The 20,738-nt window shown below is 37.0% G+C and overlaps 1 protein-coding gene across 9 annotated transcripts in view; it reads left to right on the forward strand.

Moving 5' to 3' along the window:
* Window positions 1-20,738, forward strand: part of LOC134742952 (polypyrimidine tract-binding protein 2) — a 610,485-nt gene that overhangs the window by 580,051 nt on the left and 9,696 nt on the right. For 8 of the 9 annotated variants that reach the window (XM_063676174.1, XM_063676180.1, XM_063676181.1 and 5 more), the window contains 3 exons: window positions 4,398-4,456; window positions 18,136-18,349; window positions 20,459-20,655. In XM_063676174.1, the coding sequence (XP_063532244.1) occupies window positions 4,398-4,456; window positions 18,136-18,349; window positions 20,459-20,655 (470 nt within the window). The remainder of the gene's footprint in view (window positions 1-4,397; window positions 4,457-18,135; window positions 18,350-20,458; window positions 20,656-20,738) is intronic. The other variant, XM_063676179.1, reaches the window with a different exon arrangement.

The following is a 20,738-nucleotide window of genomic DNA, read 5'->3' on the forward strand; positions in this document are numbered from 1 at the left end:
GTAACCGGGCATTTCCAAATCAAAACGAGTTTTTACAAGCAACTGCATTATGGAAGTAACTGAACGAGAAGCCATCTTCAATATCTCTTCGATATCCTAAATATCTTATCTATCTTTCCTTCCTGATGCAAACATTCTGAAACTCACAAGCGCACACACGATACGAACGGTCGAACGGTCTATAACGTAGTTCCGTAGTTGTAACGTATACCTACTATAGAATTTCACTGAATAATTCCTATTTAGAAAAGTATTTGGTTACCCGAATGAGATCAAATTTAGGTAGGTATGAATTAGCAGTCAAAATACTCTGCTTATTTGCGTGACGAATACTTATTTTAAGAAGTTCGGCCTCGTGAACCGTCAATCGACGGCAAATACAGCATGACGGTTTACCCACATTTGAGATTTAATATTTCACCCTTATTTGTATTTACACTTTCGACGTCACATCTCTAATCGGTCTGTTATTGGATTTATTTGAACAATTTTCTCATCAAAATTTTATTTGCGTTTTCCCTATTCACGGTTCTTATAAAAAACATGAATTGCTGTTATTGGCGATTTAGTTTTTCGGACATTCATCTTTTAATAAATCTACATGAAACCCGTGTTATTGTAATAAATGCTCTGTAAACCAGGAAACACGATGTTTAATAAAAATAACTACAGATGTAGTGCATAATTATTTTCCATCGTTTTTTCACGGAAACGTACAAACGTGTCTTGCTATTATAGTCAGTGTCTGAAAATAGCAGGTTGACTGAAGTAGCATGACAAATACGAACGTTTCCGAGAAAATACGATGGAAAACAATTATGCACTACATCTGTACCAACTTATTACCTCGGCAACGAGAATTGATATGCGGACGCTAACGTTCGCATTTATAACGTAAAGTAATAATATTTATATCACCCAGCATTCAAGTTAATAGGAATAGAGTGCAAACATAACGGACCGTCGCTTATGAAGACTAATTGAATAGCGGTTACGCCCTGTTAGCGCACGACCACGTCCTGGCCGGGCGCCGCCATCAAACGCGTTTCTAATCCCGAAACAAATCTCAATGAAGAGCGCAGAGTCGCCCTAATCCTACCCCACTTCCTTGCCCCCCTCCCGACCCCGATTGGCTTTATTAAGGTGTAGCAGACCGCTACAATTATTATGCGTACCCTGTTTGCGGTGTCGTGTCTATGTCGCCATAGGATTCCGGTAATTAAGGATTTGATCTGCGACGGATATCGTCTTTGCGGTCTCTTTGTTCGCACTAATAACATTCATGTTGATCACTATATTCTAATCCGTTAAGGAATCTGAACGTGATTTTGTTAGTGAAACTTGAATTATTTTAACGTAGCTTTACATAGTTATTGCAAACACTCGGATGGCTCGAGAAGCGCTCTGCTTACCTGAAAAGGCTCTCAAATTGCAAGCGAAGACGCATTCGAGGTTGACAGGGCCGCTCGTTTCGGGAGACGTCGTGATTCAAGATATCAAATTATACAGTAATCGGCTGGCCGGAGGGCCATGCCTGTGCTTAATATTTACCGAGCGGAAGCCGCGCTACACAGCGAAATGTGGATTACGAAATTTTAATTTTAACCACAACTTCCATCTTCTGTTTACACAGGAATTGATGTTTAAATATTCCATAAAGTAATTGCGCGTTCCAGTTGAATTTTTGATGAAGCATTATGAAGCCGCGTGCAGATTGATTGAGACCATTTAAATATCTTGCGCGCAATCGGAGCCGCAAGCAGGGTTATTGAATTAGCACTCGAATGTTTCAGCCCGGCCGAATGAACGCGAACAAGGTGTGACCGGCGACCACTTCACGAAACTTCTACTTTTATTGATGTTATTCGGAGCGCGGCCAACTGTTGTATCAATTAATATTCAAAGGCAAATTGTTTATGCTTCCCTTTACCCCATGAATTCCAATCGGATTAATTTACCCATTACAAATAATTGTTTTAAATGAGGGATTTGAAACTAGTATCACGTTTATTCCGACGACTAAGCACACTCTTTGATGTTTAATGTTACTGAAAGGTAGTCAAGTGTCTGGTTGTACACGTACGAAATGTTTTGTTAACTATCATGCCGAGCGGTAAACACGCATGTTCCTCTATGATCCTTGAAAAGCCTTTTATATCCTTGAAAAGGAATAAGGAAAAGGCTCGTCTGTCCTCGGGGAACAAAGTTTCGTGTCGTATTCTCATACGGAGCAAATTCTCACTATTGAAACGGCATCGGCATAGAGGTTCATCTTATACAACTATGAGTGACTGATAAAACTTTCTTTGGATATATTGGATACCTAACTAAACGACAAAGATTATCTTGATTAATAAGCATGCTTAAATACTATTTTTATAATGATTTCGTTTATTCAATAACACACACCAGTATAAAGTTTTTATAACAAATTCTTTCTTAATAACATTTTCTACAAAGGTTCACTTTATTTTCCATTGTCTAACATTTTCCTTATTTACCGCGTAATTACATAAAAAACTCAAATTTACGACAATCCTTTTATGCATTCCATTTTAATGTAACATAATGGCCGACCAAAAGAAATACGGGGCCTTAAAGAGCATTTAACTATGTATGAAGGAGACAGTGCATTACTTTTAATTTACGTCGACATTTCTTACCTCCAGTGGTTACTGGTTATTCGTTTTATAGGTAAGTACTTGGTGTAAGAAATTGTTGAAGGTGAGACGGGCGACGGGCCTAATAAATAATTTAACATCATAGCCGAAAATTTAACAGTTAAAAATTCGGAAAGCTGTTAATTTACTTTTTCTTATCTTTACTGGAAACCAACTTATAACGGGTGATCTTGTTTTAAATAAATCAAAATATATTTTGTTCTGAATATACGTATTATACAATGTATAATATAAATAAATTATTTAATATTTTAACTTGTATTTTATTTAAAACTTCATTTATTTAATTGAAACTACAAAGGGATTGAGGTAATATTTCATTTGACAGATAAAGACAAACTTTTATTACCTAATTAAGGTTCGTAGCGCATTTATGAACGATGTCATTAAGATATTTATATAGATAGTTCACATTGTGCAGAAAGTATTAGTGAATAGGTATTACTTAAACTATGATGGGTGTCTTTAAATCGAGAGTGAATAGGCTATTACTATTCGCCGATAGTATTTAATGGCGTACCCTACACTTAGGGCTTCATCATAGGTGCTATATCGTCATTTCTAGGTCTACGTCAAGGTCAGTGTTAAAAAAAGGTCAAGGTACTACTGAATAATTATCTAAAGAGCACAAGAAAAAAAGTTTTAATAGAACTAAATCATAGTTAAGTTCTAGAATCCTCCTGTACCTGTTTGAGCAACCGGTAAAAAGATAAACTAAATGTAAATAGGTGCTTATACATATTTATGTAGTTACAAGCTTTCGAGCAAGAATAGTTATTAACTATATTACTGGTGATGCCGCCTGACCGACGGCTCCTAAAAATGTTAATTTATGTTGGACGGCGGCAATGATCGTCGGTCTCATGCCTTAAATTAGGGGCTTAACGCTCATCCGCTCGCAATAAATATACCGTGCGAGTGCCACCACCCAACTACTCTTAAGACACTACTTATCGGAAAGAAAAAGGTACTTAGTATAAAAATAAAAGTAGTAACTTAGTGTTCTTACTATCTTCTGAAGTTCGCGGTACGCCTTTCCTAACGCATGTTTAAGGCTATTTTCATCCTTAATGGTGTTTTCTTCCGTTTAATATTATTTTCACCCGCTGTAGAATATCTTATTACAATATATCCAATATATTGACTTGTAGGGTAAACTAAATTCCGCCCGCGACATCCGCATCAAAGTTTCAGCGCGTTTAAGCGGCGGGGGCAATAAATTTATACGTACTCTAAGTTAATAATGAAAGTCGCATGGAAACTTGTTTGGGCGCATATTCGTTAAGTGTTTGACGAGAAGGTTGCACCTGCTACGGGGTTGCGCCAACTCTCAAGGGTTCTGTGCCATGTTGGGCGCCAATTTTAACTTGGTTAAATCTTCCCAGATATGTGCTTAGACAAGTGCTATCAGGAAAGTTTTAGTATTTCTAAAACTTTAAGAAAACATTTGTGTTTTAGGTTTTCAGTATCATACTTAATCTTAAAATTTCTTTTTGGGGCCGTTCACCTCGTTTTACTGGTATTATTTTGAACTGATACATTTAATTTCTCTAGGTTCATGTATAAGTATAAACGTACGATTCAGACTATCCTTGTCTCTTATCTTCTATTTCCCTTCTGTCATGGTTTTTTGCAAACATGTTTCATATTATACGGGATGCCCTAACAACATGCTTTGTAATAATTATATGTTAATTGAGGATAATTTTGTTACAGATTCATTCCAAGCCCTCATCCAATACCCAGACACCGTATCAGCGCAAACAGCAAAAACGGTAAGTACTGTATTTAACTGTTTGTGAAGTTGAACCATAAAACAGGGTTCGTATTGGCGTACTCAGTTTAATGACTTGCTTGGAAACTATCTGGAAATGAAGAGTTTTGGTCTTGGCTCTAACTGTTTAAGGGTTCTTTGATAGTTGTAATCTACCTTTAATAATTTTATTCAATTGTTTATATCTCAAATCGCGTAGTCAAGGTGTTTATCTTTCGATGTAAATGTTGAAATTCCGCAAAAAATACTAGTACAAATAAATATCGTCGGCTGAGAATACGTTTGTGCCATATCCTTTTTGAGCAAAATCGTTTTTTCACATCACCTATTCGAAAAAGGGCTTATTCTTCCCCGCTAGGAGGGATCATAGTGGCACTTTTCTTCCCTGCTAGGAGGGATCAAAGTGGGACTTTTCTGTTCTAGGACACGATTTTTTTCTTTTTTGCATACTATTCGTTTAGGTAATTAATATTTTTGAACATAATTAGCAGCAATTCACGTCAACAAAACGACGTACTCGTAAAATAAAACTATGAAAAACGGATTATATCGCGTACATTGAATTTATAATACATCCCGACGTTTCGAACTCTTTACAGCGTTCGTGGTCAACGGGTGACTGAGGAAAAATTACAAAGTGCAAAAATACCCACATACTAAAATAATGAACAATCATAGACTACAAACTTTAAGGCTGGTTGTACATGCAAAATCGGTTCATAAGGCTAGTTATACACTACAATTATTTTCAAGTAAAGATCTATATATATACGCGATAAAAAACTACGCCGGCTCCAACCCTACACCACGGACCCGAGAAGATTTAATTCCCTCCTAAATTGTAGGAGGGTATCCCAATATGGGACCGGCAACAAACTCGGCGGGACACATCTTTTCAAAACATCAGAATGTCCAGCATCATCCAACACTAAGGTCTCACAGTCTATGTCAGTGACCTTAGTGTTGGATGTAATTTTTCCTCAGTCACCCGTTGACCACGAACGCTGTAAAGAGTTCGAAACGTCGAGATGTATTATAAATTCAATATACGCGATATAATCCGTTTTTCATAGTTTTATTTCATGAGTAACTATCGCGGTAACCGAAGACAATATGACGTACTCGTAGTTGGTTTATATTCCAATCATAAAAATTAACATCTGTTTCAAAATTTTACCGTAATAATTTGCCATAGTAAACACGGCTTATCAGAAACGTAATAACGTGAACTTTACAGCCAACTTCTTGTAACAATGGCTTTCCAACAATACTCGAAACCGAGTTTTAATACAGCTACTTTGTGTGTATTTAGCAACAATAATATCGTTCGGCCGCGTCACCCACAATGGTCGGCTCGCCGGCTGGGACATCATTTTTCTCCACCCAACTTTTCCCATTCGCTATTCATTTGCGTTAGAAGTTGCGCGTACCGTCGCCTACTGCAGCGACTGTTTTAACTTTATTCCTGATGCAGCGTTCAGAGCAAATTAAATTTCGTTTTGCGGCTTCCGCAAACTCGCTTTACGAGTATAATTATTGGGTTTTTGTTTTTTTCTCTGTTATGAATCTGTGCTCAAATAACTTTCGTTTAAACCGATAGGAACGGCAGAATTTAAATTTACGGAATATGAATGTACCCCATATTTCATTGGTTACTATGAAGCACAGTGGAAACTTTGGCGAGCAAATATTGTATTCATCACCGACATCAGCGTATTTAACTGTAATACCTCTTACGTGGCGTATGCTGCTAATGAATTCTACAATAGTGAGTCGACTATCGGCTAATTAGTTGCTCTTTACGCTCAATTTTCACGAAGCTCGGAGCGTTTGGTGTAATTAACTAACAGCGCGTATTTTGTATACATAATGTCACGCGTTTCTTGATAAAGAATACTTTTACTTGGATTTTTTTTGTATCATAATAAGTGTCAATTTGTTTGAAGTATTTTGGGATAACATAACATTTTCATTAGAAAGATACCTATAAAGATTTAGTACTTAGTCTAGTAGTAGTCTGGTAGTAGCAATAATAAGCAAATAACCTATCAGGGTCAAAAACTTTTGTACACGGTTATGCGGCTTTCTTGTTGACATCATAAAATAAATGGATTTTAAAGGCTACTTTTCTTGCCGGACCTTCATAGGCATATTCCAAACTTGTACTTCTTAAAAGCTGTATGATTAAAGCCTGAGTAAAATGTAACCAAATCGTGTACTTTCGTATTGTCCACAGAAAAGACGCCAGTTTTCCCGAACATTTTTGACCCATAAAATACTACTTTGATAAGAAGTCAGGTTAAGAAGCTAATAGAGAAATTTTGCTAAGAAGACATTAATTATGACTTGGTTTGTGGTCGTCTAAAAGCTACAACTACAACCCAATAAAATATTTTTCATGTACCTATGATTTATTTGCCATTAAATAATGTGTAGGTATTGCCTTAATGGTACACGGAAGCGAAAAACCGTATGCTATAAACTTATCATAAATGATAATAAATCAAAAGCCTTAAAAGCATTCAGCTTATTACTTGACCGCCAGATTAGTGGCCACAAACGAGGAAACCTCTCGTGAAATTGAGATATCACTGCCGGAGCCGAGTGGTGAAAACTTAGCAACGCTAAGCTCCATCAACTCGCCGATTGGCGTCCGTACCGAGAACACTTAGGTCTCTTCAACGCGTGTAGATAATAGGTAGTGATAGTAAAACTTAGCAAAGCTAAACCCCATCAACTCGCCGATTGGCGTCCATACTGAGAACACTAGGTCTCTTCAACGCGTTTGGATTGGTCATGATAGTAAAACTTAGCAACGCTAAGCCCCATCCACTCGCCGATTGGCGTCCATACCGAGAACACTAGGTCTCTTCTACGCGTGTGGATTGGTAGTGATAGTAAAACTTTGCAACGCTAAGCCCCATCAACTCGCCAATTGGCGTCCATGCTGAGAACACTAGGTCTCTTCAACGCGTATGGATTGGTAGTGATAGTAAAACTTAGCAACGCTAAGCCCCATCAACTCGCCGATTGGCGTCCATACTGAGAACACTAAGGTCTCTTCAACGCGTGTGGATTGGTAGTGATAATGAAACTTAGCTACGCTTAGCCCCATCAACTCACCGATTGGCGTCCATACTGAGAACACTAGGTGTCTTCAACGCGTGTGGATTGGTAGTGATAGTTAAACTTAGCAACGCTAAGCCCCATCAACTCGCCGATTGGCGCCCGGGACGAGAACACTTGTCTAGGTCTCTTCAACGCTTGTGGTTAGTGATAGTAAAATAAGTATTATCCTTACTTTAAATAACATCTGTTGTAGTAGATATATGCTGCTTTTATAAAAGAAACCTAGTTTTTCAGGCTTAGCAAAAGACAACATTATATGAGTGTTTACAATTTAGAGGCGATCTTTTTTATGAGTTGAATGATACACATTGAAAACGGTTACTAGTAAAAAATCTCGGAAGCAGTAGGATTCTAATGATTTTTTCTACAGCAAGTAACTAAGTTTACTATTAGGTATCATGAATAAGTAACCTATAAACGTACTTAATATTCAACATCTAGAAATTTACACATAACATGTAAAGGACACCTTTGAAACACGGATGACCTACTCGTATATATTGAACTGACAACTTTAAATACATTGCTACTACGAAATTATTCTAGCTAAGTGCTTTCGCACTTACAAGCAGCTGATATGCAGATCAGATGGAAATTAGAAACCGCTCCGTTTGAGCGACTAGAACAAGAACGCGTCAATGCCATTAATGGGCAAATTTAAAAGTGGTGGTTTATGTTCTTTCTCATACAAAAACGGTAGTAACTAAGTAGTCCAGGCGTGCGAAATGCCAACAGGAAGGGCAAGGGTTTAATTTACAAATTTAATGACGGTATTATATTGATACTCATTGAATCATTGCCATTAGCTTTGTGGTAAAAATAATGATATTTTACAAGGAAATCATTCGCTGACATATTTTGAGTTATCATTAAACACGTGTACAAAAAAGGTCAAAATAATTTCCAACTAAATATTATTCCTACATACATAGCAAACGCAATATTTGCATTGCAACTTCAGCGCTACTGGCTCGTTTGTGCAACTAACGTGAGAGCAGAGACGACGTTTGCCACAAACTTGGTACATACGCGTACGAGTATGTCGCAAATGATTCGCACAATGAACACTGGGTTCCATGACTAATCAAGACTAGTTTTGGCGTAGGTTAATTATTATCTATTTTTTTTGACTGGATTACTATTGAACAGTATGGTGTAAAAGGGGGCAATTTGCTAAGTTGTAGGTAATTGAAAAACAGTAAAAATACATCGATAAATGAAAGGACGTCAGTTAACAATACCTTAAACAGTGTTATTTGATGTTAGTTCACAGCTATTTAAGAGGCATCTAACCAATAAAACATACGTTAAAATCTGTTTAAGGCTGATGGCATGAAAAAAGGCATGCAGACATATTTGCACACAATGAAAAACATTACCCTGTTGCAGGAAAATTTAAACTGCTGCTTAAACGAATAATTTACTTCGTCATAACCGGTTTTACCTGTGGTAGCAACTGCCGACATCCTGAGACCACCTCAGGCCATCAGGGTCGCGTATTTTTCTCGAATGAAATTAAAACGTCTCGCAGTGTAAGTGGAAGGAGCAAGAGGTACAAAGTGAAGTGAAGCCGGATAGTGCTCCAACCACAAAGAGTACAGTCGGATGCCGGGCGCCCGATCTCTCCTTCTATGATCCTTGACATAAATCTCTAACCCCGCCATCAAATCTTTTCAGAGGGCGGCTTATGCGCCCAGACACGAAATGTACGCTCTTAATGCGTTCGATGCTATATAGCCCGCGTCCCTCTCGGTACACTCAACGAGAAAAACTCTACAACTAATTTGTTTAATTAAGTTTATGTTGGAGTAAACGGGGTGTAAGTACTGCGGAGCACGGACGCCAAACGTAGAAAATTTAATTTATACTTAACAGTACTAAAGTCTTGTGTGAACTAAAAGTTGTTTGGAAAATATTCTTATTTATTTAAGTAAATCTAATTTTATAAATACAGCTGACTTTCGGACTAAACTTTAATGTAACCATGATGCTATAAGTTTTTATGTTTTGTTGAAGCAGTTCAATAAAGTAAAATTTTTAGTGTCGGTTCCAAAACATCTAATAAGAAAAAAATATCGCTTAAAATCGTAGGTACATAAAAACTATTTCCCGGTAGTAATTATTTTTTTACAATAGACATTTGTATTCCGAAACCGAAATGCGGCATTTTGATGTATTTTATAATAACATTAGGTATGTATGTTTTCGTTGAAAGATAGAAATACTCGCATGGTATGCATTGTTTCAACGATTGTACCTGGTGGTAAAATAATCACGAGACTCGGATTTGTGATGCAACGTGTTTTGTTATGAACCACCCGAGCATAATATTTCCCTACGAGCTTTTTGAACAGTTTTTTCATACCTCTGTTTCGTTACGGATGCAATTTTATCTTAACTTTTGGTTTATAATTCGGGAGCAAAATGTGTAAGCTTAAAATTATAATAAAGATCTTTTATGAATTCATTTGTGCGAGTAAACTGTGTTATCATTTATAATTCTTAGGTTTCATAATAAACTTTTGTGGCAAAATTTCATTATTAAATTTTAACTCAACATCAGTTTAAGACATTAAATTCGCAGTGTCATATTGCAGTTTCGTTAAAAAAGTCAGGATTACTTGAAGCGCAGAAACCCATAACTATAACATAAAATTTTTGATTAAACTTCGTATTTACTTTTACCTACTTGATACTGTAAAACCACACACATTAACTAAGTTATTTTAGAAGACGAATTTTAGTTCAAAACATTGTTTAGAAGTGGTCACACAAAATCCATTAGTTAGTCAGGCCCTTCGTGTTAATCATGCTCCATCAATAAGTTATGATGGATAACGCTGCTATTTCACGGAGCCGTTGGTAATGGTCTGCGTTGTCTGTGACGATCGCTCATAATCGGGGGCTGAGAGTTGTTCATAGATAGCAATTGATTTGTTGATAGGTAGCGGCCTGGCACCCGAATTTAAGAGGCTTACTTAAGCATACAGCTGTAAATGTGTGAGTGTAGGGGAAGTAAAAGCACTTAAGGAAAAGTATACTCGGCAAAATGGAATCTCTACCCACCATGGGACTAGTGTTGTGATGTTCTAAAGCAAGTTGTGAGAAACCCCTACCTGTCACCCTACCTGACACTGTTTGTATAGTCTGCAATAGACTGAAAGGCCTATGATTATGATGATGATGAATACTATGAAGCGTAGAAGTAAAAGGAGGAAAATCTCTATATATGAAAAGTGTCCATTAAAAAACAGTAAATAGGCGGCGCCACCATGCACATACTTCGTACCAAGACCATACACCTAGTATTTTATATAGATATACGCCCGTGCGACCTTGAGGGACAGAACATACGCAATGCGATAAAATTAAAAACACGTTTTAACATTCCTCACAACATACCAAAAACAACCTACGTAATTTTGTCTACTCTTTGGTCCCAGAGCCTACCTAGCGCCACCGGAGAGATTAGGAACTATTACTGAAAGCTGGTCACTTTTGCAACAGTTCTGCCATAAGTGATTGTCGTCCTTTCTATACCGTCCATACATAATACAAACTTCATCGAATGGACAAAAATGACATATCAATCACATCAGATTCGAACTGTTAACCCAACTGTTACTTGGCAACCCAAGTTGATTACAATGATTACCAGTCGGAACGATGTTAATCTCCGTTTGCGCATTTCGTATTTCTTTGTCGCCGTGCTTCGTGAAATCCGAGATGGCGTTTATCGACTCAAGGTGCGGCCTTTGTTTACATTTTAAAATTGCACTTTGCACTGTGGCGTCTAACCGCCTTTGTGTCAACACGGGAACGTATTCAAACTATTCAAACAATGTAACCGCCAAAAATGTCGTCACCGAGCGACGCCGCTATCTGTAGCGAATATTTAACGTTTTATGTTTAACGTTTCAACGATTCACTCTTTTGAACTCGGCGTAGAAGTTTCAGTTGGATTTACTTTGTACAAAGTATTACCTTGCAACATTTTTGCTAGTTGTCAAAGTGTCTTTGAAAGGCAATAGCTGGCAGCTATCAGTTGACTTCTGGGCTACGGGTAACTATTTTTATGGCTTCGTATTTCCAGACGTACAAGTACCGGCAAAAAATCTATCATATTGCAATTTTTTTGCAGGCATTCATTCGAAAATTTGTGAAATTAGACTTTACATCATGTAAACAATGATTGTATCATCGCGATCATAATATATATATATATATATATATAAATACTTACTTTCTACTGCACATAGCAACATAGGCAGCCACGTTAGCCCAATGTGGATTGGGGACTTCACACACAACAATTAATGTTTGTTATAGATATTGAATTTCTTATTTGACAACACTCAAAAGCGAATCTTACCAACAATAAAACCTAGATGGATCGATTTTTTGCCCTCGTTAGCCTCTGGTTTGAAAATTAAATCAAATCATTACTTTACAACTTAATACCCACCGGACTACCGCGACAACTCGGACAAACTAATTACATATTTTAAAAATATACCCTAGTTTGATCGAAATGTCGTTTTCATACGCCCCTATATTGTGAATATCATCGTAATCTCTGGAGCCGTTTTTGAGAAATTACAAAAAAAAAAACAAAAACTATATGCAAATGTATGTGAAAAAATCTGATAGATTATTTGCCGCTACTGTATGTAACTGTAAATTGTTATCAGACTATGCCATCGTTTCGACTGTAAAATCTTCTAATTTAAATTATTGTGATTCATATTAACAATATACATATATAACAACCAGTAAGGTACCTACATTCTAGGGTCCTAGGATACATTTAAGAGGATCGGACTAATAAGCATGTAAAAAATATTCAAACACAATACTGTATTGTTAATGAAATAAAGAATTGATTGATTGATTGACCATCTGCCGTAAAAATCAGTGACATCTCAAGTAAAGCCAAGTCTGCCAAAATGTCCCTACCCTTTGTAGAATTTTACGAATGCACAAATACACAAATCAAAGACAAAGCATTGAATGGAGTCTAAAATAAATCCATTAGCCATACAGTGGATACTTACTGTAGATGTTGATTGCGTACCTATCATGTACCTATTATATAGGTACATATTTGTATACGTTAGCACTTCGATGCGTAAAATATTTTCAGAACAATCATGGACCCATCAATGCACAATGTATACACTGCAGGTGTACAACCCGTTTAAGTTCAGCGCAGAGACGGGCAAACTTCATTGAAATTTCAAGCTATCCAACAAACAGTGACCAACCCGGGAGCAAGGTTCAAGTCCCGTTTAAAATTGCACGTACCGTCGCCTTCCCCTGTTGGCCTGGACTGACTGTGTCAACAATGCCTTAGCTGCACTCTGCACCCACCTAGTTAGGTACGTGTCAAACATTGTTTAGCGTTTGTTTTGTTAGTGTTTTGTGGCCGGAGTGTTTACCTTAATCACGAAGCCTGCTAAAGTGCGAAGATTTAAATTTTGAGTCTGAGTAATGCAGTTACTTCAGTTGGAGAGGTGCTTTTGATTCGCCCCACCTGGTCTTGTTTTATGTAATACAAGGTTATAGGAATAATAATAAGTTTTTTTTATTTAAAAGAAAAAAAACCTTATTAACATTTTGTCAATGTGGCCCCACACTAGGCTATGCCTGTCACGTGGTAGCTGAATTCGTAATATACAGCCAAAGGTTAAGTAAAAACTAGGTAACATTATTAAGAGAGAAGTACGTCTAATAAGTAATATAATAAACTAATAATTGCACATTGCTTGTGGGGCCGATGCCGCTGCGGCAAAAATGTTGTCCAGTTGTCACTACTTAATGCAAAGTGCAGTGTAAGAAAGTCTCCAACGAAATTTCAAGGCTAAAGAAAAATGTACGCGCAAAGTGCCATTGAGATTATAAACACTTGGTGGAGCTTTTAAGTAGGTACCCCGTTTTCATAATGTCGGACAAACCTGACATCCACAATCACACAACCTGTCAAGGACCCGTCATCACCTGTCAAAGGAATACCCTATGCTCCCTCTGTAATAAACCATCGATAGTTTTCAACCCCAATGGAAAATCAACAATGTCAACATGACACCGCAAATCACATAAACGTCCATTTAAAAGATGGCTCATTAAGTAAACTGAATGCGGCGAGTGGGCGCGGTTTTTGGGCGATCGTCACTATCTGTCACCACAATTAAGGGTAACCTCGGGTATTAATTACAATGTCTAATGGAGCGAACATGGTTTAACCGGTGACGCGTCCTCGAATGTGTACATACCCTAATTGCGATGATACCTTAGTCGCATTTACCGGTTCATCTGATATTGTATATTGTTTCCTAATTATTAGGATTTAAAGCCGCGTTCATATTCATGTCAGAATTAAGCTTTCAGTTAATTTAGTTCTGGTTAATATTATTTAAGGCAGATAATTAAACTGCTTATGATAAAATAAATATACTTGAATATATAAATATAAATATATAGTCCGACTGATAAACCCCAAATTAAAGTCCCAACTGGAAAAAGCATATAAGTAACTTGTATGCATGTTAGTAGGGTAAGAAGTCCAAAATCTTTTAGTCTTGAATAAATACGGTAAAATAACCTAAAATATTGGATATTTTTTTATGTATATTTTACTCACAGTCGAAGTGAAAAGCAGTGTATAACAGGCATACATGTCAACTTTTATCCTCGAGTAAATTGCCTCGGATAAAAATGGATCGCTTTATGCCCTTGTTGTACAATCTACTATTATAGACTTCGTCGGTGTTTGTTCACACTTAGCGTAAGACCATTCGATAAACGACCTTTTATCCGAGGCTAATTGGGCGAGCTCAACGGCTCAAACGCTCCGCTCAAGTCTACTGCTTACCGCTTCGACGCTCAACAATGTTAACATAATCAATTGAACTATTCTCAGCCTTTATATTACTCCCGGAGTTTCAATTCGGACTTTTAACGGCTTGCAGCGGCGTTTAAACTTTTAAACTGCTTAGATAGCAAATGTTTAATGGACTTAAAATCTTACCGCGAGCTCGCTGTGAAGAAAATTTTCATCTCAGTTATCTATGAGTAGTGAGTACGTTGTTGTTTTTTTTTAAATAGCAGTGCTGTTTAAATCTGCGGGCATATTTAACTTAATATTATATATTGTAATTGCATTATGATATGGCTCAAATGAGCATTTTAAAAGGAATTTCGATCTTTTGTATAAAATATTGCTGCACCTAGGTATTTTCATAACGCTTCCCGTAAGTCTAAGCGCTACCTACGAGCAAGCATCCTGGAATTCGGCTTGTTTTCATTATAATTTCTCAACGTCATCTACAAACAAAAAATGAAATAGTTGCATTCCTGGGTTCGTGTAATCCGTTGCAACGAGAACAGACTGGGCTATGCGGCTCTTATAAATATTAAACGCGGAAAGACCCCAACAAAAACGTTTATCTGGTCTTCATGGAAAAACCGCCAGAATTAGCGACGGGGGGTGGATTAAGGCGGTCCGCACTTAATCCTTCACTAAGAAGGCTTTGCTTAAACGAGTTCTAACGAGCTGAAGATAAAACAATTAGTGGGAGCGTGATTAAGAGATACGGAGGACACTTGTTACGTCTTGCCGTTTGATTCTGACAGCCTGCGCTTTGACGTCTGCTTGCGATTTTATAAAACCTGGAGAAAAACTCTGTACCGCCTTATTTAGTGTGTATACAACCCGCTTATTGCGACTCCATTAGGTTTATTCTAGGTTAACTCGGACACTAGCATATTCTAGTAATTGTATCCCTGGAAATAAAGCTTAAAGCAATGCATTTCTTTTTCTCCCACCATAAATATATATAAAAATGTAAAACCACTTTTGAAATGTTTAGTAGGAAAGTATAGGTGCGAAATGTTTAAATGCAAGTCAACGGACAAAATTCCTAACTTTTTTAGTGATTTCGATCTGACGCCCTATTACGCAATAAAGGATCCCAATATCAAATCGGGCGTAGCGTTTGTCGTTTTATCGTCTTGTCACTCTCCTAATATTTTTTTTACTTCAATTACGAGTCCCTCCGCGAACGCAAATAATCGTTTCGTAAGATTAAATTAAATTCTCGCGAATATTGATACCCGGAACTCTAGGGTTACCAGAACTCAGGTTTTTTTCTTGACATATCCGACATTACGGATAGGTACTATAGGTAGCCCGAGTTGAAAAATATTCAAAATTTTATTTTATTATTAGCTATATTTTCCTCCATTAAACACTTCTGAGATTGGAACAAGAAGTCAACTTGAACATTTTTATATAAATTAAAAGGTTACAGGCAAACAGCTCGTTTGATCCCCATAGCCAAGGATTTTCTTGTATAAATTCGGGATTTGGTGAGGATTGTACAAAATTGTTACTGGTAACCCTGAGCGGAGTAGACTGGGCGTGCCATAAAACCCGGCGCACCAGGAACTCCCACATAGTTAAAATGTAGGACTTTTATAACGGTTTTATTAAAATTTATGAAACAACCTGAAAGTGTGTTACCGTAATACCAACTCTAATAAGAGTGGGTAAATTTAGTTTATTCTTTTTGCGGAATTATAATGTGCCCGTGTAAAACATCTCAATTTAATCCACTGCATAGGAACTTCGCGTTTTCTTTTTGTAAAGAGTAATACATTTAATACATTGAAAATACGGCTTGGAGTTTCTATTTATTTATTGACATTGACATAAGTGTTTATGTCTTTAAATATTTTCTGCTAATTGTAACTAAATACATAAGTAAATAATTTTGGTAGCCTGTGTTATTCTCTAAAAATACTTTTGAATATTTGAACCCTTTCATAAATTTAAATTTATCTGAATCGTTAGACGCAAACAACGCAACAAGCTGGAAGGCAGGCAGTTACTTTAGCATTTCTTACTTTGGATTTTATAACGACAAACAAGGGAATATTTAAGAACTGAGTTTCACAAATGCAATTAAATTGTATTAACATTTTTCCTTAAAATCTACTGAAGGGTACTTATGCAAAGCGATATAGATATTAGAATTTTAAATTAATTACTCGCTACGTTCCCTCCGAGCGTTTTCCCTTTCGTGAAACGGAATTCGTATTTGGGCCGTATTCAGAAACAAAATATCAATACCGTTTCGGTTTTAGATAATATTTGTGCGTTGCGCTCATACGCGTAGGCCGGTACTCTAGAGCGAGCGAGCGCACGCAATCAATTCGATTAATATATAATTTTCATGTCAAATGCACATTCGAATAAGACCCCTGTGGGGGCCAAAACTAATTACGTATCGAAGCGATCTTCTTCCACACTTTCTTACGTGCCTTTCACATTTCCATATAAGTTGAGCTTTAAACGAGCCAATCTATTCACGTCTATACATCAGGGGGTCGCATTTGCATATAGAACAGAAATTTATTAAATCTAAAGCCAATATTCAGCGTTCCAACATCGACACTGAACTTTTTGCTACTCTGTTGCGTCTCTGATATCGTAAGCAATGGTTTCAATGAAATCGTAAACTTTCTTTCTTTTTATTCTATTCATTCGAAAGATTTGAAAGAATCCAGCCTTTTGACGTTTTGTTAACCGGCTTCTTTGCTAATGGTTTTTAGAATATAATATCATTGTAATTCTTAATTTTAAAAAGTAAAATGTACATAAGCTTTGTTCTCAATTTATTTAACAAATAGATGCCCGCCGTTAACTGTCAAGACTCATTATACACTTGACGGTTTATTAGTTTAGAAGCCGCCGCCGGCGATATTTTTTCACCATGAGACTGAAATAATTAAAAACTGTTAATTTTACATTATTACTTAAATAGCATTTCTCAAGAAGGTCTAAGACTTTCGTCAATTAATGTTTCGTCTTTACATGTGACGAAATAAATTTCAGTTAAAGTAGTCGGTTTTCGTATAAAATGTAAAATATCGAAACTAGCACGAACGGCTATGATTTGACTAGCATACAAAATTTTACAAAGAACTCAAAATTCGAGGTATAAAACAAACTTACGCGATACCATTGCATTATACTACACATAAGTAACATGCTACCAGAGCCGAGACCATAACGTCAACCATAATGGATTGTGTGTATCTGCATTTTAATTAATTTTCTTTTCTATCGTTCTGGTGTTATCAGCGCAGTGCAGGCGTTGGGGAACAAACAAATAACTGTTGCGCGCGGCACGGAACAATTTACACTGGCTTTTTCTAAGCGACTGCCATAACTTTCATCTAGTTGTTGTAGTTAAAGAGGGGTGATGGGTCCAGATCTTATATTACAAAGATTTTTTTATAATATTAAATGTTGCTAACATGTACTGATTGTCAAATGCCTCTGTTTTTCAAAAGTTGACATCGTTGGGGGATACGATACGAGTAATTAACTTAGATTGACGTACCTAATATCGCCACCAACGTAGCGAGTACCTAGTTCTCAGCATTGTCTCAAAAAAGCTTTAATTGTCGAGAATGAAGACAAATTAACACCTAAGTAACGATTCACCTCATTTATAAGAATTAAACAATGTTTAATTTTGTCCACAGGCCCTAGATGGACAAAACATTTACAATGGATGCTGCACTCTCCGCATCGACTATTCAAAGATGACCTGCCTTAATGTCAAATACAACAATGATAAGTCCCGGGACTACACTAATCCCACGTTGCCATCCGGCGACGGCGACGCTCACCAGCTGTTGACCAGTGAGTTGATGCCTCTGCGGGCTCGAGTCGCTCTGGCCCTCGCTTCCAGGATGAGTTAGTCCACTACTACTCTGAGCACCTGGACGCTTCGAACACTACTCAAGTTTCGCTCACACACCTATCTAGACTCTTGTAGTTTAAGCAACGTGCATCCCTGTGCTGGTTCTGCATCTAAAGTTACTTTTCAATATTTTGAACTTTTTGAAAGCAGATGTAAGCGGTTATATGCAGGGTTTTAAATGGAAACCGCATAGTGGAATGTTTAAACATTTTAGGTTTTTGTCGCTTCTGTATCTGGCGTTATTTTGATACAACCCAAAAACAATGAAAGCGATATGCGGTTATTTTTCAAAGGTAAACAGACCCCACTAACTCTCCGGGTACAGAAGAGACATGAAGTATGTTAATATTTAATCTGTGTATGACCCAAAAGCTATTATAGTACCTATATAACTGACTACATCTGCATGAATTGTATCTCTAAAATAAAAACAAATAATTAAAATAAATAAATAAATAAATGTATCGAATTCGAAGTCACACAGTGACTATCAAACTAAGTACTTGGTGTTTTTCTAAGCGAACTTGTTTTATAATTATTATCGGTTGCTGCTCATATTATAATTATACTGTGGACTAATATCCTCCTTTGTAGAATCTTACATCAATCTACTACATTTTGATTATTTTCTTGCCAAAAAAAAAGAATGAGTATTAATATGAGTAGTAATATTTAAATGATAAAGAACAAATAATTTGAAATAAATATTTATTACGATACGATTTTGTAAATGTAAAACATTGATGCCTACTCGTACAATAAGCAAACAGCAGTCCTATTTTCCGCATTCGAATTTGTGTTAGCTTTTTTCTTGTTTATTATTCATATTTCAATGTTCAATATTCCCACAGTGACTAATAACTTCTCATGAATCCACATTACACCATAGAGGATTGTAATATGTGAGGATCATTTCGACATTGTGAGTTTTGTTATTACGTCGTGGTCGTGGAATAAAATGGTACCAATTTATTTTTTCTTTACACGAAGGAAAAAATACACTCGCATGTAATATACTTACGGTTAAATAAGAAATCAAATAATATTCTTTATCTACGCACATATCATTAGTGCTCTAAAGTGCGTTCAGAAACCGCACGACATTTGATCTCGAGTGACATGAGAATAGGGACTTCATTCGTTTGTCTATGAATTTAAAGAAACTACCGGCGCGATTCGGGAAATGAATTAGAGATTCACTAGATATGAAATAGTCAAGATATGTTATATTCTGTTTTTTCATTCCGTAGACTAAAATGACATTTCATGTGGTACTAAGAAATGTCATGTCTTACATGAAACGTCATTTTAGTCTACGGAATAAAAACACAGACCTTACGTTCCACGGGTAAAGGTACCTTATGGCGGTTGGAGCTTACGCTATTATTAACGCCGCTCCAATTAATATTGGATGGCGCTTACGTCGCATAGCGCCTCAATAATTGGAGACGACGACTTTTTGCCGTGAAATGTCACATATCTTTACTGTTTCATATCTAGTAAATCTCTTATTCGTTTCTCGAATCGCGCCGTACGAATGCTTGACATGCGTGAAAAAAGTTTTCATTTACCGCCATTTGACGTAGTTTATCTGTTAATTAGTTTCAAGTATAAAATTATTTTTTGTTGTTTTTAAACAAACTTAAAGCAAAACTTTCGTGTAAAATGAGCGATAAAGATATTTGATAGAGGGCCACCTCTCAAATCTGCGAGTTCCGCCAGAGAGCAACGATGCCCCATGTCGGCTGAAATATGAGGTTATTAGTGACTATATCATAGAAAGTTTATAATACACATGTACCCTCGTGTGACCCTTTTAAGAAACTCACTTCGTTCGTTTCTTAAACCCACACTCGCATTTTGATGCCTTTCGTTATGTAGCAGTCACATAAACTACTATTATTAGTCATGCTGTTCCGTTCTCTGGAGTCAGAGGCTGAATGTTGGCTTTGATACATCTAATTTATTTAGTAGCCTTTGTTTCATTCTTGAATACATTTTATCTTAACATTCTTGTTAAATCCGCTGAATGGTATATCGTCGCATAACTCTTGAGGTTGACCTATGTTTCTTCCAATTATAAGCTTAAGATTTCGATTTAGGTGGTGGCGTACTTGCTCCGCCGTTCCTTGGGCTCGGCTCTGGCCTGGCGTCCCCGTACGGCGTCGGCGTTGGTGGGGTCGGGCTGCCGGCGTTCGGGGCGCTCACGCTGACGCCCGCGTCGCCCGCGCTACGCGCCCTAGCCGCGCCGCCGCTACCTCTTGCCACTGTGCTACTCGTCTCCAATCTCAACGAAGAGGTTCGTACCTTCTCCTAAACATTAACACTTACATCCGCAAACAAATACTACGGAAATAGTAAACATCGTACTTGTAAACGAAA

The sequence above is a fragment of the Cydia strobilella genome, chromosome 7, assembly GCF_947568885.1.
Source record: "Cydia strobilella chromosome 7, ilCydStro3.1, whole genome shotgun sequence".
NCBI classification, from domain to species: Eukaryota; Metazoa; Arthropoda; class Insecta; order Lepidoptera; family Tortricidae; genus Cydia; species Cydia strobilella.